General features: G+C 32.4%; 1 protein-coding gene across 1 annotated transcript in view; it reads right to left on the bottom strand.

Moving 5' to 3' along the window:
- Positions 1 to 8,266: 8,266 nt before the first annotated feature.
- Positions 8,267 to 22,524, bottom strand: part of LOC111707422 (xaa-Pro aminopeptidase 1) — a 20,343-nt gene continuing 6,085 nt past the window's right edge. Inside the window, exons 10-25 of the mRNA XM_023480524.1 lie at positions 20,803 to 20,853; positions 20,080 to 20,179; positions 19,132 to 19,229; positions 18,953 to 19,072; positions 18,510 to 18,601; positions 17,464 to 17,512; positions 16,576 to 16,662; positions 15,919 to 15,987; positions 13,917 to 14,017; positions 13,186 to 13,282; positions 12,680 to 12,792; positions 11,236 to 11,290; positions 11,083 to 11,178; positions 9,831 to 9,897; positions 9,520 to 9,661; positions 8,267 to 8,680 (exon numbers count right to left, since the gene is read on the bottom strand). Of these exons, the coding sequence (XP_023336292.1) occupies positions 8,611 to 8,680; positions 9,520 to 9,661; positions 9,831 to 9,897; positions 11,083 to 11,178; positions 11,236 to 11,290; positions 12,680 to 12,792; positions 13,186 to 13,282; positions 13,917 to 14,017; positions 15,919 to 15,987; positions 16,576 to 16,662; positions 17,464 to 17,512; positions 18,510 to 18,601; positions 18,953 to 19,072; positions 19,132 to 19,229; positions 20,080 to 20,179; positions 20,803 to 20,853 (1,407 nt within the window). The 3' untranslated portion in view covers positions 8,267 to 8,610. The remainder of the gene's footprint in view (positions 8,681 to 9,519; positions 9,662 to 9,830; positions 9,898 to 11,082; positions 11,179 to 11,235; positions 11,291 to 12,679; positions 12,793 to 13,185; positions 13,283 to 13,916; positions 14,018 to 15,918; positions 15,988 to 16,575; positions 16,663 to 17,463; positions 17,513 to 18,509; positions 18,602 to 18,952; positions 19,073 to 19,131; positions 19,230 to 20,079; positions 20,180 to 20,802; positions 20,854 to 22,524) is intronic.

The raw sequence follows: 22,524 nt of genomic DNA, 5'->3' as shown, positions 1-22,524 counted from the left end.
TGTAAAATGAGTATACAAAGACGACGTTCTCTACGACAATCAATTAATCATTACTCGTATTTAGGTTCGCAGATTCACTCCATGTTCAATGTGAATAAGTCCCTTTCCGCTCAAATTCTGAACGAAAAATCGGCTTTTTTCTCCGGCCACAGTTGTCTTTGGAAAGTAAGACTATTACCAATCAATAGCGAATATGCTGTTTAGTTTACCCTGAAATTACCCAAATAAATGAACGGTCCCTTTAAAGGATTTGAAAATGATTTTAACATATTTCCTTCTGTTTTATTTTCTGTTTGAATATAATATATAAATGTATATACATTGTAAATATCCTCGATATGTTTATGATTGAATGTTTAGAAAAAATATACAAATGAAAAGCAATATTAATATACTTAGATACTAGGATTTGAAAATGTTCGAACTTTATTTGTTTATAAGTATATATTGCGACATAATTCTAATATTTTGATACGATTATTAATTTATTTTCACAATTAACAATTGTTAATTTCTGCCCTTAAAGCCAAATTCATAAAGTTTACGCAATTTCAGATTCAGAATGCATTCATTCAAAACAAAAACTTCAGAATAAATGAAAATATTTTCTGTGAAAAATTAGAAATTTTATCTTCCATTTAATTAAAGATTACACTCAGCTAAACTTAAAGGGAGTGTTCGCAAAAAATGAAAGGGGTATAGGCTTAATGCGATAAGAAACGTTTTAACTGATTTCGAAAAATTTGAGTGGTGCGCGGCATTCATAGATAGTTGCGCAAGCAACAGGAGAAATAAACAAATTCGAAACAAATTAATTTAAAAATATTATAAAATATAAAATATATACAAATCTGGCGAAAGATAATCGATGACTATAGGTTGTAATATCTAAATGATTTGTTTAAAATTAAATTGATTTTTACGGTTTTAGTTGTATGTTGCAATTTTCTGAATTTGTATGGGCGCTAAGTTATTCGGTGTGAGACGTCTTTTACAATTTTCTCCTTATAGACGCAACAGATAGAAGTAAGATTAGTAGTGATCAAAAGCGTTTTTTATCGCATTAAGCCTATACCCCCTTTCATTTTTCGCGAACACTCCCTTTAAGGAGAGAGTCAAATATATTTGAAGCTACTGGTACGAATTTGTGACCTCATAGTTTTCAAGTTTACGCGCAATTGTATTTTAAATTCAAAACATTTTTATTATTTTCAGTAGCTCTTCAGAAACAGGAGTAATAAGTGAATATTTCAAAATTCACAGCTAACGTATAGTCTAATTTGATCTGAAGAAAGATGATAGTTTTAAAATTTAAAGCAATGCAGCAAACATTCGAGGGGGGGGGGCCAAATGCTCAAACAACCTTTTAAGTCTAAAAATGCCAAAACCTATCAAAAATCCGATTCTTGCATGTTTTCAATTGTTTGCATGTTGTTTTATTCCCACAGAGTTCCTGGGTTTTGAATTTAGATATATTATTAAATCATGAGTTTTCAACAATCAAAACATTATATAAATTGTCAATTCAAAACGTAAAACAGTCAAACATATTTTTACGAAACGTTAAAACCAATTTTGGTGTTTGAAATTTTGTTTAGAAAATATTTAATTTGAAAAGCTTTTGGAATATACATTTTGCTTTTAAATAAAATCTAGAATCTAAAAAAGGTGAAAACAAAAGAAAAGTGACGGCTGTATCCCATCATTTTCTCAACCAATATTGTCTTTAACTGTAACTTTAACAGAGATGGAAAATGTTTAATGTTAAACTCGTGCTGTGAGATTACGTGATTGGCCTGATTTCCCTTTAGTCAAATCGTCTGTAACTAGATAGAAAGTCCTGAGTTCCAAATTTTTACTCTTAATTAGTATTGGGACTTTTAGTTAGTCCCGAGGGACAGACATCCCAGGAATTAAAGTCCTGAAGAGATTATATCCGAAGAAAACATGTCCCAGGTCTCGGGAAATTTGAACACAGTACGTCTGTATGTCATGGAAGCATGTTTACAGTATGTAGCCAGGGCTTTTTTCCTAGGTGAATCATGCATTTTCACCTTTTACAGGACTTTTTCCTTGGTGAATCATGCATTTTCACCTTTTACAGGACTTTTTCCTTGGTGAATCATGCATTTTCACCTTTTACAGGACTTTTTCCTTGGTGAATCATGCATTTTCACCTTTTACAGGACTTTTTTCAGAGACCGTTTTTGTATGAAATCATCCTGGAACCAGATAAAGGTTCTAGAAAAAAGTCACATAAGCATAGGACTTTATTTCCAGATACATTTTAACTTAAGGCATTTTTAGTGCCGAATTTTAGGACATTATTTCCGAAAACTTTATAGCTGGGGAATCTTAAATTCATATAGATTTATAATTTCCAAATATGCCATATCCGAACTTTCAGCACCATGTGCTGTATACATCTGAGCTGACCATCAGATTTATCTTATTTTTTTTTATTTCTCTATGACCCCGCCCTTAAAACAGGGGAACAAATTAATGACCCCCTGGACAAATTCCTGAATACGCCCCCAAAAGGATTTTCGCAAAATTTCGCATCATTTTCGCATTTTTACGCTTAATTCAGGTTCTCGAAAAATGTAAAACTTCGAGATGATATTAAGATATTGAGTCCCCTGCTGTTCTGTGGAAAAATTCGTTTTCGAACCAAATAATTTATGGTTCTCTATAAGTGCATTACGGATTTATACTACATTAAAGGAAATTGCTAGAATACAACATATTTTAAGGAATACAGCAATATCTTTTAATATACAAGTGCTTAGAATCGTGATAACTCCAAAGTGCAGGGAGGGCTTTGGGTATTCAGGAAAAGTAAGAAAATTTCAACAGCCTCAGATCAATACTTTGAGTTATGTAAAAAAAGAAAACGGGGGGAGGGGTCGATTCCCCCCCCAGCAGGAATAGACGATTTTGAGGATCAAGTTTTAACCTTAAAAAGTTCAGTAACCATGAAACACAGCAATTGTGCAGTGTAAACAGACCCATTTCACAAAAAAAGTAATTTTTTAAGTGTCTGGTAAAACTATTTGCTTTAGAACACGATCAATTACACTTAAGTATTGATATAATGTCGTCTTCCTATGTCATTGTTTTCTGGTTATCACTGTATATAAAAGTTACATTTCGGAAAAGTCATTGATAAGTAAATATAAAATCAGTTGTCGCATGTTTTTATTTGTCAACAACAACAAAAATGTTATTTTTAACATATTTCAGGCCTTTTTAAGGGGGGGAAGGTAGGGAGGGTCTGGTCGCCCCCAACTAGACCCTTCATAAATTTAAAGCCTTCATAGGGTTGAATGAAATTACATTTTATATTAAATTATTCTTTAGAACAAAATTGACTAAATAAGCAGGGGCGGATACAGGGGGGGGCGGCAGGACCTTCGAACCCCCCCCTTGACGGATTCAGGGGGGGTATCCCCCCCCGTCCAGAGATTTCAGAATAGCTACCCATTAGCACTTAAAGGAAGGAAAACCTATTGCAAAACAGGAAATATATCTTTAAAAAAACTTTTGTTCCTAAATCTGAATGTTTTGTTCCAAAATGAATCTAGCACCCCTCCCCCTCACTTAAATCCAGTATCCGCCCCTGTAAAAAAGTCAAAACTCACCCTCTCCATTATCTAGCTGTTCCTGTTGATGTGAATGGTGGGGAGGATGGAGACTGGGAACAACGTTATAACTTAACTTTCGTCCGAAAACGTATTTGGTTTCAAAATTTTTTGCACAGAAAACACTAAATTTTCAGAAACCTGGCCTTCCTGTGAAGTTACTCCACGTTTTTTAACTTTACAGCTTTAGGAAAAGAATAAAATCTTATCTTATATGTTTGATCCGTGTTACAATTTAACACTGAACAATACCTCATGCTTGTTTATACTGAGAAATCATGTAACTGATCAAAACATATCCCCCAAGAACAGTTTACTAAATGTACACAATAACGTACATACCAATACATGTTTACATTGTCATACCAATACAGGTTATTCTATAGTATATATATTCTGAGATTGAAACGCTAAGATTGTTGCTGGAAGAGTGTGCGCCCTTAAAGACTAGAAGTGTATGCAATAAAACGACAAAAGAGACAAGGATGTTATTTTTTTAAACCAAAATCGGTTGGTTTTTTTTCTAACAAAAGAGAAGAGTTAATTATGACACCAAATGTTATAATTAGAATCACGAACGTGTAACTACAGAGCGTCCCAAATCATATTAGATTATCTCTAATCTTGAACACCAAAATAAACCCTTAATACTCGAAAAAGTTATCATTTTCCACAAGAAAATTCTTATATAAGCCTTATGTTATTTTTCAAAATGATTCATTCTAATGAAATTTTCTAATTAGTCCCGAAAATCGTAATTTAGACCCCTTCTCGGTCTAATGTGGGACACCCTGTATATGACCCCAACTCCTAGTTTATTATCCATAGAGAAACTAGAGCGTTAAAGCTACTCATTATTCATAGTGGAACTAGAGCGTAGAAGCTAGAAATTATCCATAGAGAAACTAGAGCGTTGAAGCTAGAAATTATCCATACAGAAATTAGAGCGTTGAAGCTAGAAATTATCCATACAGAAACTAGAGCGTTCACAGTAGAAATTTCCATAGAGAAACTAGAGCGTTGAAGCAAGAAATTATCCATAGAGAAACTAGAGCGTTGAACCTAGAAATTATCCATAAAGAAACTAGAGCGTTGAAGCTAGAAATTATCCATAGAGAAACTAGAGTGTTGAAGCTAGAAATTATCCATGGAGAAACTAGAGCGTTGAAGCCAGAAATTATCCATAGAGAAACTAGAGCGTTGAAGCTAGAAATTAAGATAAGATAAGATAAGATAACGTTTATTGCTAAAATAAATGTATCTGTATACAGATAGAGTTTACAATCACAAAATTGATGATTATATTAACAGTACAAGTATAAAGCAATTAGGTGGAAAATAGCTCTTGGCTGTTATTTATCCATAGAGGAACTAGAGCGTTGAAGCTAGAAATTATCCATAGAGAAACTAGAGCGTTGAAGCTAGAAATTATCCATAGAGAAACTAGACCGTTGAAGCTAGAAATTATCCATAGAGGAACTAGAGCGTTGAAGCTAGAAATTATCCATAGAGAAACTAGAGCGTTGAAGCTAGAAATTAGCTATAGAGAAACTAGAGCATTGAAGCTAGAAATTATCCATAGAGAAACTAGAGCGTTGTAGCTAGAAATTATCCATAGAGTAACTAGAGCGTTGACGCTAGAAATTATCCATAGAGAAACCAGAACGTTGAAGCTGGAAAATAACAATGGAAAACCCAGAGCGTTAAAGCTAGAAATTATCCATAGAGAAACCAGAGCGTTGAAGCTGGAAAATAACAATGGAAAAACCAGAGCGTTAAAGCTAGAAATTATTCTGTACGAGTTTGCGAACAAAATAATCAGGGGGAAAAGTGTAAGACATTCTTAACATTATTTTTAAAATTACGAAGGAGCGTTCACAAGCAAGAATATGGCAAAAATATATAAATTTTCATTGCTCTTAATTGTGTATGTATTTTAAAGCCGTAGTTTCCACTCTCTATAGTCATTAGTCACCCTATTATTCAACGTAATTATTAGTGGAACATTATTAAAAGTAAGGAAATGGAAAGTAAGGAGTGGGCTGCTAAAAAATCACCTCCAAAGAGTGTTTTACTTTGAACTCTGCAACTGCAGCATGTTCTGAAGTATGTATTAAAACTTGTGATATATATAACTGCAAAAAAATTCTATTTTATTCAAATATTGATGGTTAAAATTGATCAAATATTTATGATTTCTTTTGTTCAAAAGTAAGAACTTTTGTATCTGATTTGTTATAATTATATACTTTTGTTATATTTACATCGACTTTTTTAGTTGACGTATAATGTTAATATATATTTCAAAGTCTTGTCTGACGTTTCCTTTGTTAACAAATATTAATTAATCATTAACTTCTAAGAATGTGCATCCTTTTCAGCTCCGGTTTTAAACATTGAATTTTTATTTTCACCTTTAAAAATATTGCTTTTTATGAATTTTATATATGTAGATATATGTATATTCATTTATTGAGGTGTCCTGTTGTGAATTTAACATACCACTATACAAGTGCAGGGTTACTTGAAATTAAATACGTCTACAGAGCACTTAATTTTGAGATAAGATTGGCATATTCTTAGTAAGTCTCTAGACAAACCAAAAAACTAAACCCATCTCTTAAAGAAATTATCCATAGAGACTTTTTCCTTGGTGAATCATGCATTTTCACCTTTTANCCCCTGGAAAATTAAGATCACAAGAGTGTGTGACACCAGTTCTCGTTAGATCACTGAAGTTAAGCACACTTGTCTCCAGCCAGAAACTGGATTGGTGTCCAAACTGGTGTTCACGGGTTCGATTTCCGTACTCCACACAAACCTGTGGTTTCAAAAAAACTGAATTTTAGTAAGGAATTACTCATGGATACCCCTGGAGATGACATAAATTAAATAAATTATAAGTTTTTTTAATTCGATTTTTAAAATTCCACCGGCAACGCCTGGCACTTCAGCTAGCTTGTGAACTTTGTAATAAAAAGAAATATTATAAATCGGCGGTGCAATGAATAAAGTAAATTAAATCCAAATAAAAAAATGGTCTTTTACTACCTCCAAACTCAAGCCTTTGTGGCTTGGCATTTAAAAATAATTGTTTTACTTCGCTATCCCTGATAGCGCCCATCCGATTAGGATGAATGTACATTCTAATAAATAGATTTCTCATTCAGACTTCTGTCATGGTGGCTCTGGTCCAGGTATACAATCTTCTTAGTGCACTAAATGAACAGTAAACTATTTTTTTTATGTTCTTCACACTTGAGTTTAAGATTTGAAAAGTTTGAAAGTTTGAAAGAGCTCTAGGGGGGCCCGCCCGCCCCCTTTACAGGTCTATGGGTGGGCACCGCCCCCCTTGCCCCCCCTGTATACGCCCGTGGGACCCAGGCCTCATTCCAGTATATCAGATGAATTCCTGCACTCTATCATTCTCAGGCCTAACAAGCCTTCAGGCAGCTGGATTTATTATTATTATTATTATTATTATTATTATTGCTACTTCTAATATTTTGTATCTATTTGTATCTATATTCTATGATTCAAGTTAGAAAGGCCAAACAAACACTTGTAAATAGAAAAACAAACATGAAAAAAATAAACATTGAATCATTTGTGTCTCTAGATAAATTTTATAAATATAAAAGAGATTACATTGATAAAAACTAAAATGATTTGAAATAAATTGAAAAGAAATTCTACGAATTCGATTGAATTTTAATTTCAAATCATCACAGTTGATCAATCATTGACTGCAGTGGCTCAATCATTAATTACAGTTGATTAATCATTGATTACAATTGATCAACCATTGTTTACAGTTGATCAATCATTGATTACAGTTGATTAAACATTGATTAAAATTAATAAATCATTGATTTCAATTGATTAAACATTGATTACAATTAATAAATCATTGATTTCAATTGCTTAAACATTGATTACAATTGATTAAACATTGATTACAGTTGATTACTTTGAAAAAAACATTTATTAAACTTGCTTGTGTTGTTGCTTGAAATATCGCTTTCAGTCCCTTAAAGATATAAGTTTATCAGTTTATCCTTTGAAATAAATTCTTTAGGACTGCATCTACCATGCTTGTTTTATTGAATATTAAACATGATATGTTAGACATTTATATCTAATTAAACATGATATGTTAGACATTTATATCTAATTAAAACATGTCAATTTATCTCTTCGTTCTTTAGAGACGTGGTATTAGGATGTAATTATCTACCACGCACCTTTGCCCCTTTAATATAAGTAAATTCAACCAATATGAAGCATACAGTCGGACCGCGTCAACCTTGTTGCACCGGCTAGTCCTGTCCATAGAGCTAGGTACAGTACAAACTGGAACCAGAAAGGTTGACCCGGCTCGGAAATTCAAATGTACTACGGCTGCCCATGCTATGTTACCCCCACATGGGATCCCTAAAAAAATGTCAGCCCTTTCGGTCCAGCCGTTGGCCGGCAATAGGGAACATATATACGAATGTTTTGTTTTATTATATAGAAGATAGATGATTATGCATTTTGATACTTATATATTGTATATTTTCTATTGAGATAAAACCTTTTAACAATAAAAGTAAAAAATACATTTTTCAATTTAATTGTTGCAATATTTTTGCACTTTTTATTGATTCTGTTGCAAATTACAAAATTCCTAGAAACTGAAAGAAAAATAAGAGAACGAGAATATTCCACTGCTTTCTGATTTGCACTGTATATACAGTGTTACCAAAAAAACATGAGACTTTAGAGATGAATTTACGTAATCTATTTTGTCCGTTTCTTTATATTCATGATTCTCTGCAACTGTAAACTTATCTTTTCCTATTCAAAATCTTAAATGAACCAATAAAAGACTACATTCAATGCAGACGACAAAATTGAGCTTAGTAGATTCATATTTCAAGTCGTCTTTACAGTCTCATCCTTTGTGGTTTATCGTATTTATTTCTTGTTAGACATCAATGTGCTCAGTTCTGCTTTGAACCCAATCCAGTGCTTCTATCTTACCATCTCTTTCAAATCTAAGAAAACACAATTTTTTAAATACATATTGCTAAATCTGAATGATTATTCATTTGGATGAGACATGTTGTTAAGCAGTTTACCTGGAAGCGACAAGTTGTTTAATCAATTTACCTGGAAGTGACATGCTGTTAAATCAATTTACTTGGAAGAGACATGTTGTTAAGCAATTTACCTGGAAGGGACATGCTGTTAAATCAATTTTATACCTGGAAGTGACATGTTGTTAAATCAATTTACCTGGAAGTGACATGTTGTTAAATCAGTTTCCTAGAAGTGACATGCTGTTAAATCAATTTACTTGTAAGTGACATGCTGTTAAATCAATTTACCTGAAAGGGACATGTTGTTAAATCAATTTACCTGGAAATGACATGTTGTTAAGCAGTTTATCTGGAAGCGACATGCTGTTAAATCAATTTTATACCTGGAAGTGACATGTTGTTAAATCAATTTACCTAGAAGTGACATGGTGTTAAATCAATTTACCTGAAAGTGACATGCTGCTATATCAATTTACCTGGAAGGGACATGCTGTTAAATCAATTTACCAGGAAGAGAATTGTTGTTATAATAATTTACCTAGACGGGACATGTTGCTATATCAAATAATTGATCAATTTATCAAAAGCGACATGTTGTCGAATCAACAGTTTGATCAATTTATCTGGAAGGGGTTGTTAAATCGACTAAATGATTATTTACTTGGAAGGGAATTTACCTGTTAACTCAATTTATTGATCAATTTATCAAGAAGTGACGTGATTTTGAATAAATTGATTGATCAATTTATCAAGAAGCGACATTTTGTTTTAAATAGACTGATTGATAAAATTACCTGGAAGCGACATGTTGTCGAATAAGTTGATTGTAATTATTTAACCAGCTGATTTCCTCGGAGCTCAGAGCGGAGAAATTAATCAATTTGGGTTCGAACGGAACCAAGGTCACCGGCTCAAATATGATAAATCGACCATAATCTAAAATACAAGTTTTGTATAATTCTAAAAAATCAATCTTGCAGAAAATTTGTAACTTCTTTTCCTCCAAAATAAAACGTTAAAACTTCAAAATATTGGATTATTTGGAAATTTATCTTAAATTGGGACAATGGGAATTAAAAATTGGATAAAAATGGGAATATTTCACCTTCGTTATCCAGGTCCATGGGAACAACTTTTAGAATAGTTTCCAACCGAATCCCATACTCGCCAGTCTGAAATAATAAAAAAATGGAACAAACTAATAAAATTATAAAAAAAATAGCTTTATTCTGTTGAAAGGGAATTGAGTCTTTGTCACAAACTCTGCTTTTCTAATCCTTTACATGTCTTTGCAAGCTAATGTGATGACTATAGATATTTTAAACTATAAATTCTGTTAAATCAAATAATCTAATTTTGAAATAGTGAAGTTTTACACCATCAGGTTGCAAATATAAAGGGATCTGAAAATACTCAATTCCTTTGTCAGTGGTTTGACGTAATGTCATAGTCTGATCTTATTTGAAAAAGTGTCTCTGATCTGAATCTATTTTTTCGAATCATTAAAGGAACAAAAAATTATTCTTTTGATAGCTTTAATACATGTTTACAAAATCAATGTTCCACACAAATTGAAAATGGCTGTCGCAAATGGGGCCCTGGGGGTCAAAAAATTGCAAAAGGGGAAAAACATCTCTAGCTAAAAATTTAGAAGTTCTAAAAATATTTAACAGTAAACCTACCTTATAGTATCCTGGTTTAACAGTAAACTTATCTTATAGTATCCTGCTTTAACAGTAAACCTACCTTATAGTATCCTGGTTTAACAGTAAACTTATCTTATAGTATCCTGGTTTAACAGTAAACCTATCTTATAGTATCCAGGTTTAACAGTAAACCTACCTTATAGTATCCTGGACGTTTAACAGTAAACCTACCTTATAGTATCCTGGTTTAACAGTAAACCTACCTTATAGTTTCCAGGTTCAACACCAAACCTACCTTATAGTATACTGGTTTAACAGTAAACCTATCTTATAGTATCCTGGTTCAACACTAAACCTACCTTATAGTATCCTGGTTCAACACTAAACCTACCTTATAGTATCCAGGTTTAACACTAAACCTACCTTATAGTATCCAGGTTTAACAGTAAACCTACCTTATAGTATCCTGGTTCAACACTAAACCTACCTGATAGTATCCAGGTTTAACAGTAACCCTTCCTTTTAGTATCCTGGTTTAACAGCAAACCTACCTTATAGTATCCAGGTTTAACTGTAAACCTACCTTATAGTATCCTGGTTCAACACTAAAACTACCTTATAGTATCCAGGTTTAACAGTAAACCTTCCTTATAGTATCCTGGTTCAACACTAAACCTACCTTATAGTATCCAGGTTTAACAGTAAACCTACCTTATAGTATCCTGGTTCATCAGAGAAAAACATTCCAGGTTTAAGTCCAGAAGATTTCTTTCCCTTCAGGTTTATAAGAGTAGGACCCTCATGAACCTTCACAAAAAAATTTGATTTATCATTTAAATTTTAAAATTGTATTTTTAAATTAACCTTTAAATATGCTCCAATACCGTGCCCTGTGCCGTGGTTATAATTCAACCCTTTCCTAAAAAAAAAATATAAATGAAAACTAATGCGTTTTTGGCAAAGAGAATCGAATATATATATTTGAGTGGAATTGAGATTATCCCTCGGTATGAATTTCGTCAGTCCCTTTCAGCCTGAAAGGGAGTTCAAAGTGTACAAATCATGTAAATGTTGTAGAGTACATTAATACAGTGTGTTCTCTAGACTATCCATTTCAATTTCGAATTTTTTTAATCTGTTAAATAAACTTTATAAAATGAATGAAGTGAATAAAAAACATTATTTGATTTATAGTTATAACGGAAAATCATCCTTTGTAAAGTGAAAGGCATAGAGTCTATGTGAAATGATCATGGGTCAACTATGAAACCAGCCTATTGTATAATTTGGTTTTCTTTTAATATTAATTTTAGATTTTCTATAAAATGCAAATAGTTTATCAAGTACAATAGGTGGCAAGAGAGAAATGGATCAATTATACACGACGTCACAAGTGTCAAATATAACAAGAAAAACTAAATTTTCTCACATTAGTTGACATGTTTTCCAAGATTAAATAAAAAAATGTAAAACTAGAAAATAAAGAACACATAGAATTGCACTTATTTTACTGTAAAATAAGCTTAATTCTAGAATTTTCACTATTATTAATAATTTTGTCGGACACAAAAACCTAAGTTGACACTTGTGACGTAAGAATACAACTGTACTGAGAGTGTACAAATTCTACGTTGCCATCTATTGTACTATAATCTATTTGATAAAATGATGTTCCAGGGCCCAAAAGGTTGTTAAGTTACAAATATGTGAAGTACACCTGCAGTATGGAAACAGTACAACAAAATGGCCGTTTTACACTTTTTCTAGTAAATTCCACTCTAATATATATTCTATTCTCTTTGGTTTTTGATCAAATAAACCCAAGAAGAGTTGGAAGTGATAAAGATAAAAAATATCTACAGAATTGTTAAAACTGGTATTGTTTGGCAACGACTCAGCAATAAACTGCAGTTAACTGGAAACCAAAAACCGTAAAGAAACAAACTCTGTGCTCAAAATATTTTTCCAAAATCATATTAGTCATATCTTAGCAGTATTTGTATTCAAAAGAAAGTGAGAAGACGACAATCATTTCACTGTTTATTGGCAATCTCTGTAAATAGATAAAAAAGGCAATTAAAAGAGTCCAAAGTTTACAGGTAAATTATTGCAAAGATGCTGGCATTAGAAAATCAGAGTTTGTGGCAAAGATTCATCCTTTTTAACAAAACACTTATTTGCTATGTAAATTACTTTTAAAGAGCAATTACAATCAATTAAAGTTTTTATTTTAGCTCTGATGAAGGTTTAAAGGGCAACGTTGTAAATTTTAAATGATAATTACACGTGTACAGTCCCTTTAACGTACCTGAATAGATACTGCCTAGTGACTAGATCAATCCCTGTATCAACTGTATTCTCCGGTAGTCTGGATAGAGCCAGCTGTATTGCTCCACGGAGTACATCAGTGTAACGTTCTATCTAAATAATGGAATGTTCCCGTAACGTCTGTAGTTCCTAACTTGTTCATGTCTAGGTGTTTCATAATGGAACGTTCTAGTAACGTCTGTAGTTCTTAACTTGCTCCTGTCTAGGCCTTTCCATAATGGAATATTTTAGTAATGTCTGTAGTTCTTAACCTGTTCCGGGCTGTGTGTTCCATACTGGAACTTTCTAGTAATGTCTGTAATCCTAACCTGTACCTGGCTGGGTGTTCCATAATGAAACGTTCTAGTAATGTCTGTAGTTCCAAACCTGTTCCTGGCTGGGTTTTCCATAACGGAACGTTCTAGTAACGTCTGTAGTTCCTAACCTGTTCCTAGCTGGCTGGGTGTTCCATAACGGAACGTTCTAGTAACGTCTGTAGTTCCTAACCTGTTCCTGGCTGGGTGTTCCATAATGGAATGTTCTAGTAACGTCTGTAGTTCCATCCAGGTATTGGCCTCCACTATCCACAAGGTAAAGGTTGGAACTAAAATAATACCTATAAAGATATGTACAATGTACCTCGTACATCCTCATACCAAATACATACTTTGGTGAAATGTACAAATATCATGTTGTCATATTGTAAAGACTACAGACATAAACATTATACAAGCTAATAGAAGAACATAAACATATACGGTGATAACCAGTTCTCGTCGTCTTCGATTCTCTTTTGAATAATAAAAAGATTTTGTAATTTGCAACTGAAAGGTTTATAAAAAGTGCCTCTAGGTCACAACTTTTGTTTTGGGAATCTTGGATTTATAAAACCCATCTTTGACATTCCTTGATGCTCATACCCTGGAGGGATAACTTTAATTAAGGGATCAAGCGATGATCCTCAGATCATATGTGCTCTAATTGGATATTGAGATCAAATATTTACAATATTTACAGAAAAATTCTGATCTCTGTTTTTAAAAAGCGCCCTATTTGAAATCCAATAGTTGTCGTACCCTACCCTGTACAGGGATAACTTAAATTAAGGGATCAATTGCATTGATCATCAAATTGATCAAAAAAGTGCCGGAGATTAATTGTTATGATTGATTAATTGATTAATTAATAAACCTTAAAAGTTCTTGGTTCCCCCCAGAGTTTTAGAGAAAAAGTCTTACCTATCAATATTTTTATCAGTTTGAGGAGATGGTGAGTAGTGTATAATGGCTCCATTAGAACCGAATCCAGATATTGTTGTAAAGCTCAACCCTCTACTATCCTGTATAAGAACTTAATTAGGATACCAATAGAACCGAATGCAGATATTGTTGTAAAGCTCAACCCTCTGTTATCCTGTATTAGAAGTTAATAGGGACACCATTAGAACCGAATCCAGATATTGTTGTAAAGCTCAACCCTCTGTTATCCTGTATTAGGAGTTAATTAGGACACCATTAGAACAGAATCCAGATATTGTTGTAAAGCTCAACCCTCTGCTATCCTGTATTAGGAGTTAATTAGGACACCATTAGAACAGAATCCAGATATTGTTGTAAAGCGCAACCCTCTGCTATCCTGTATTAGGAGTTAATTAGGACACCATTAGAACAGAATCCAGATATTGTTGTAAAGCTCAACCCTCTGCTATCCTGTATAATTAAGACACCATTATGCATTAGACTTCATATTCGCGTCCTAACTCTTCATTTTTGTTATGTTTCAACACCTAAAGCTGTAATAGGCAATTTTTTGCGAAATATGTAAGACCTTTAATATCAACATGTATTTGCCAAGAGTTTTTGAATATATAAGATGTTTAATATATTTTTGTGTTCAAAATATGTTATTATACTTTAAAGGACTATTGACATGTATTTGCAATTTATTTTTTGTAAAAAAAAATGTTTGAAAAAATAAAATCGACTTTTTTGCCTTTGTCACGAGTTTTTGATGTACAAGATCTATCTGGCTAATAGACTTATTTGTGTGCGAAATACGTGTTTTCTTCATACTTTAAAGACCTATTAACATAGTTTCGGCATGAATTTTTGATGTACAAATTTCCTTTAATAGATTTGTTCGTGTGCGAAATAGGGCTTGTCCATATACTTTTAAGAACGTGTGTTTGCCATACATTTTTAAATGTATGGCATAAGATGTTTCACGCACCTCTGACCCTTTAGTAAAAGTAAATTAAACAAAGTCTAACCCCGTCAACCTTGTTGCACCGGCTAGTCCTTTTGAGTGTCTGCATTATTTACCCAATGTCCGGGTGGTAAAGGTTGACCCGGCTCGGAAATTCAAATGTACTATGGCTGCCCGTGGTTTAATAGATTTAATTGCGTGCGGAATAAGTTTTTTTAATACTTTTCAGACCAATCCACATTTCTTTGCCATGAATTCTTTATGTATAAAATGTCCAAAAGATTTACCTTTGCTAATGGTAGATGTCAAAGTCTACTACAGTCAACAAAAATGGGTTCACACCCTTTGCTAATGGTGGATGTCAAAGTCTACTACAGTCAATAAGAATGGGTTCACACCCTTTGCTAATGGTGGATGTCAAAGTCTACTACAATCAACAAGATGGATTCACACTCTTTGCTAATGGTAGATGTCAAAGTCTACTACAGACAACAGAATGGGTTCACACCCTTTGCTAATAGTAAATATCAAAGTCTACTACAGTCAACAAAAATGGGTTCACACCCTTTGCTAATGATGGATGTCAAAGTCTACTACAGACAACAAGAATACATTGCTACTTTTGCTGAATCAATATGTTTTTATAAGTTCAATTAATTCATTCCTGAAAATGTTTTGATTATTTGAGTGCTGAATGTATATGTATGTATATTCACTTTAGAAATCTATATGAATAGTCTGTTTCAATAAATACCGATAAGAACAAAATTATTAAACATCATATTTTCTATTGGCGATAATAATAAATTTTCTTTTGTATTTTATTTTCTATATTCCTATATATATAACTATAAAACAAAGCTCTGTGCACATATCTATATATTTATATGTTAGCTTTGGCTGGCCAAACCGCTGGATAAAATTGGCTGAAATTTGTAACCTGGGGGTAACATAGGCTTCAAAATTCGAAATTTTTTATCATTCCACGGCCAACGCCGAGGACTTCGGCTAGTTTCTTATTATATTAAATTTCACCTCTTGACTTCTTCTAAACTCTTCCAGCAGAGTTGCAGCAGAGATCTCAGTCCAGTTGTAACGAGAATCCTAAATAGAAATTTAAATAAAATTGAAAAAAAAACATTTGTTTTACGCGGCTCAGACATTAGATCGACCAAAATGGGGCTCATACGCCAGATCTTACGGATTTTCTCTCGTTTTTTCAATAGAATTTTCAATATATGTTGCTGAAAAGGCAGGACCATGCTTTTTATTATTTTACGTAATCGATTTTTATTCTAAAAACTTAGTATAATTTATTATAAATAAGATATTCTATAAAAATGTTTTTGAAAAAAGTGGCATATGCAATTGTTTTATTTATTTAACATTATTGGGTTTTGCATTAAAAAAATTACAATCAAGAAGACATGAAGCAGCTTTTTTTTCTTCCATAAAATGCTGGTCTTAAATCAATAAGTATATCCTAATTTTTTAAGAGACAAAACTAGTGTGAAATGTTTTAAAAATAATATCTTATTCAAGAGCGTAAATAATTCATATTTCGAATTTCAATTCAGTAAGGTAACCTTTATGCAAAGCTTTATATCAATAGTTTCGAATACTTTATATTATTAAATAAACATAAAAAAATATTCCATTTAAATTTTAATATTTGATTTAATTTCCCCTGACCTGAATATCTTTTTCTATTCTTGAGGCCCATTCGCAGAGCGCCAGAGCGTCTTTTACATGCGCATTCATCATACCATCCTCTTCTACCTAGAGAGTTCTGGGTTTAAAAGTACTGTAAACGTCTTTTTTCGATCATGTTCAAGTAAGATAACCATTCTTTTTTATTTGAAAACTGATTATTTTCGTTTGTGGTTTCTTTTCTTGCTTCAAAAACAATGGTGAAATTCGCTAAATTTATACCTTTTCCAGTTAGTAAAGGGACCTGATCTTCAACATTATAATCAGATTATAATTGTAAATCACGTGACATGTTCCGCTTTAAATGAAGGATTATTCAAAGTTCCTTTAAAGGTTAAAAACATATTTGGGATGTCAGTGTTACACGTACTAAGTGACAAGCCCAACATAGCATATTGGGAATTTGTTTTTTTTCTGAAAAATATTAGATAATTATAAACCAGAATATTTACAAATCAGAGGCCGAATTTAAATAATTTAAACTGATCCGCTAAAAACCGGTTCCAATTGACGATGTTTAAACGCGCGTCTCATATTTGAGCCGTGATTCGAATTCTTTAAATTCTGACTCAGAAGAAAGTAATTTATTAAGAATTATTCAATAGATCAATTAACAGAAAAGTTTTTAGAAAAGGTAATCCTTAAATTTCTAAAAGTCATAAAAAGGTCACGATTTATACAAAAAAGGGTTTATGTGTTTTTTTTTCTAAATCCTATCTCATGTCTCATATCACGTTGATGGTGAACAACAGTAATGTGCTGGTATTTTGACAATTATGGATTTTTATTGTACAAAATTATACAGAATTTCTGTTATGATTGAAAACTTTTTAAAATATGTTTTGGTTAACTCTTTCTAATTCATTTTACCTTATTTTTTATGCTTTTCATATTAAGCACAGGAGACTCAGACATATCTCTAGAAACAAAATAATAAAAAAATTGTAATACCATTTTAAAATCTAATATTTGAAATAAAACCCATAAATGCATATATATTATAATTATTATTATAAATTTAATTCGTACACAAAGGTAGTCGGTAGATATATAAAAAGTTATTCATGGTTGAGGACTCAATATGAACAAAATTGTTAACAACAAAATTATCATCTTCAACTATATAATATAGATAATTCATAAAGAATGGTTAATTTTCGTTCATGGTCTAAAGAAATCTGATTGTAAATCATATTGTATATCATAACTGATGTTTCGTTAAGTTCTTTAGAATTTCTTTATTTTCCTCATTTAGAAAGAAAAAAAAATTTTCTTTGCAAAAAAATTTAATTATGAAATGTAATGTAATTAGAGAATCAAAGCTGTTTAAAAATTGTAATTAGTTCATACTTTTTAATTACTAAGGACTTTTTAATTACTAAGGACTTTTTTGTCCAGAATCTTATATTCTATTGTGGCGGAAGACGATCTAGTCTGGAGCCGGATATAAAGACGCGGCAAGCTGGGCATTCCAGCCACGTCACCATCTATATATATTTATTTGATTTTTAAATTTGCAAAATAAGTTATTTTCAGTTAAAAGTAATTATTTAGACTCGTCGTCTTGTTAAACTGAGCGTAGCTAAACTATATCATTCCTTCTTCCTTAAATAAATCAAATATTTTCACTAAAAGTCCCCTAAAGAAACTCGCCGCCATAAAATCTATTTTTCTTATCTTTATATTGTTTTTCAACCTTGTGATTTAGATCTAAAACCTTTGACATTTCTAACTTCCAAATATCAACCATCCATAAAGCATCAGGTTGCAAAAATAAACAATTGAAAGTTAGAATGTGTGGCCAGTGTTTAGTTCCTTCGTGCTACGCATATATAGGAGAATGTGGTTTGGGAGAAGTGAGAAGGAATGAAATTTGAAAGAAAAAAATAAATACCCCTCTATTCCTGGGAACTGACCTGTTCTGTTCTGGTAAAATACTGTAGACTGCAAAGTTTACCCCTGAAAGGTAGGAGGAAGGACTGCTCACCAGAATCTTGGAATCAGGATCCTTCGTAAGAAAAAACAATGAGCTAATCTTGCAGAATATGTTAAATAGCAAACCTCCAACCTTTTAATGCTTAAGTGGACGTTGTACAAATGTTGAAATGTGTTAATTGAAAAGTTGATTCAAATCTTGTTATTCCCTATCTGGTTTGCTTTAACAAGCCTATAATTATTTATAACCAGCAAGATTAATTGTTGAAATGTTATACAGAAATCAAATGTATGGAATTCACGATAGCCTTTCATCTTTGGCTGGATTTTTTCGGCAACCAATCAGAGGCTTGCATGGAAAAATTAGCCGATGACAGATTAGCCAATCAGCTGATGGATGAACCCGACCAACAATTGTAATTACCAGATTCAATGTCCAGTTGGATAATGTCTCAAGACTGTTCTCTATATCTAGGATATTGACACAGGTAGAGGTTGACCCACAATCCGCAGAGTTCAGCGCACCTTTGACCTCATCAGAAACCTTGAATAAAACAACTATTTGCGCAGCCGATGATTTGATTTAATGTTTTATTATCTTACTTTTTCCAAATGAACCCATAGAATGATTTCATCAAGTGTTACAACGGCCATACTTTCAAACAGAGGAGAATTGAATAGACCTTCAAGATTTGAGCTACCTAGACATAAAATTAATTTTATTGTTATTAAAGGGAGTGTTCGCGAAAAATGAAAGGGGGTATAGGCTTAATGCGATAAAAAAGCGCTTTTGATCGCTACTAATCTTAGTTCTATCTGTTGCGTCTATAAGGAGAAAATTGTTAAAAACGACTAATACCGAAGAACGTAGTGTCCTTACAAATTCAGAAAGATGCAACATTCAACTCGGATCGTAAACAAATCAATTTAATATCAAACAAATCATTGAAATATTAAAATCTTTCGACATCGATTATTTTTCGACGCATTCGAATATAGTTAATGTTTCATAATAGTTGTTATTTGTTTATATGCAATGCATTTAAAACGACGTTTTTTTCCGCTAGGTGTCTCTGTCACGTGAAATCATTCAAACCATCGAGAGCAGAGACACCTGGCGGCCAACTATTTCGGCGTTTTAAGTGCATAACAAATAAAAAATATTACGAAATATTAACTATACAGAAATGCGTCGAAAAATAATCGATGACTGTAGGTTGTAATATCTGAATGATTTGTTTGAAATTAAATGGATTTTTTTACGATCCGAGTCATGTGTTGCAACTTTCTCAATTTGTATGGACGTTACGTTCTTCAGTATAAGTCGTTTTTAACAATTTTCTCCTTACAGACGCAACAGTTAGAAGTAAGATTAGTAGCGATCAAAAGCGCTTTTTTATCGCATTATGCCTATACCCCCTTTCATTTTTCGCGAACACTCCCTTTAAGATATTTTTAAGTGACCTCTGTTTATCCTTCTAGAGGGTGGGGGTCCATTGACAAATACCTCTTGTAAAAATCATAAAGTGACAAATTTGAGATGCCGGTTACCTTCTCCACGGAGATTAAAGAGCCAGGCAATCTCATCAAGCTCTGTTAATATCATCCCAAACCTTTTCTCCTCTCCCAGTTTAGTTCTCAACCTCTCCACCTACTCATGAAAATTTTTTCTCTATTTGCCACGAACTCTGATTTACTAATCCCTATATCTTTGGATTTCAAAGTCGTAAACCTTTGACATTTCAAACTATGACTTTTGTTAGATCAAAAAATATAAGTTTGAAATATCAAAGGTTTACGGCATTGGTTTCGAAAGATATAGGGATTAGAAATCAGAGTTTGTGGCAAATACTCAATTCCTTTAATTAGTTTTGTGAATCAGGCATTACCATCTTTTCATGGAGTATCATTTCAAATTAATCTTAATTCTTTAAAGGTAATTTAAGTTTTAATATCATATTCTTATAATATAGTTTATTTGTTTATCTAAAACCATGCTTGTTCAGTTATCTACGTTTGCTTTATAACTAATGCATAATGGCTCACTTTACCAATTCAATCAAGGAAGGTTTATGGATAGAAAGGAATAAAACAAATTTCTATTAAAAATTTACAATTTTTTAAAATCCACGAAAAAAAATCGATAAATCCGCGAACATTTTTGTGTTATTCTTTGATAGTTTAAGAAAAGAAAATGCCGCAGGTAGAGCAACAGTTAGAAGTTGAAATCGAAAATGGGCGCGAAGCATCCTTGAAGCCTAGTTTGTTACATACCTTGGAGGTCCATGATTCTCCAGCCCACAACACATCATGAACCACAATTTCCTGAAGAAAGCTTTGGGTCAACTTCCATGGTATAGTTCCGAAACAACAGCTTAATGGAGTTTTGAGTTTTTAAGGGTATAAACTTAACAAACAATCAAAATGATATATCCATGGAAATAGTATCAAAGTATAGTATGACAAATTACCGCCCCCCCCCCCCCCTCCATTTTGAATAATCTACAAAGTTGTGATGTTGTTTTTGTTTTCTTGTTATAGTGTGGCCACCATAGATAAATATAGATTGCGCATAAGACGACATGTTTTATCTTGAAAGATATAAATGTACTGAGATGTTTTAAAGATATTTCTATTATATAGATAAACTAGGTCAGTTGTGAACATTGGCTGTTCTTATGTCATTGAGTACTTGTGGTGTACATGAGTCATGGAACAACTAGACAGGAAGCAGAGTTGACGCGTACGGGCGTCTGATAAGCCGGTACGCGTCGTTTGAAAATGCTCAATGCCGGAACCTTTTTGTACAAGATGCACAGTGGGCGTACAGTGGGGCGCTATCTCAATCTTTTTTGCAAATTAGAAACTAAGTTTGTGCAGCGCCCTTAGCTAATATCATAAAGCTAAAAAACCCAGAATAAGAATAAAAAGAAAATTTTCGATTTTGTAAAATTATAATTAAAAACCTTTATTAACTAAACTCAAGTATATGTACTCGGTTACTCGAGTGTCCCAACAAATATTGAATTAGGAATCTTCATTTGATTTACAATGACCTATCTGAGGTTATTTTTCCTTTTAAAAGCTAAGAATTCAAAATAATTCATCTTTTATGTATCTTCAAAAATAGAAAGTTTCCTATATCTTTGTTTATACAAATTGAAAACTGAAATAAGTGGAAATGTGTGAAAATTGCATACAAAATTACCACATTTTGGAAAGCCCAAGACTAATTTTCTTTATTTAATCTTCTGTCTGTTTATCATTTACGTATAATTCCCATGTTTGTTTGGATATTTGGACATCTGAAAGTAAATTGATTGACAACTGTTTGAGTCATTTTCTGAAAAAAAAAACAATTTTTTCATGCAATTTTCAAAATTTAAGGGAGGTTTCTGCATATTTACAAATGTCCACAATTTCTTTGAAATTTATCCAATTATTTTTAGTGTGTTTGTCAGCTGGCATGCTTTAGAGCAAATTTAAAACAAATATTACAAGATAGGTGAATGTCAACACTTTTAATAACAAAACCACTGATATATTCTACAATATCACAATCATATTTATCAAAATCAATGTTTATATCATCTAGGATTATCTTATGTCTTAACGTGAGCCCTAATGAATAGTGAAAATTATTTTTTTCGTGAATTATTTTAATAAAACCACTGTAATTCATAAATTTTAAGACAAAACACAACGCGATAGTTGGTCGAAGTCACTATAAATAAACCCACTGTGAACAGTTGATTTTGCAGAAATAGTGTGCGCAACATCTATGATAACCCTAATTCCTACAGGAAGATTGATTGATTATCTTAATTTGTACACGTATATACAGCTTTCTGATTAGTAAATCTGAGCCAGGCTACTTAGACAGGGCGGACCGCGCCGACAATTCATCCTATAGTTGATCCATGACATGAGTTCTGTAGAGAGAAATTTAAGTTAGTTTAGTACTTCTCATGTCCTTCTTCAGTTCTCGTCAATATG

This window comes from Eurytemora carolleeae, unplaced genomic scaffold, assembly GCF_000591075.1.
Source record: "Eurytemora carolleeae unplaced genomic scaffold, Eaff_2.0 scaffold440, whole genome shotgun sequence".
Lineage (NCBI taxonomy): Eukaryota > Metazoa > Arthropoda > Copepoda > Calanoida > Temoridae > Eurytemora > Eurytemora carolleeae.
This window is presented reverse-complemented; position numbering and strand designations above follow the sequence as displayed.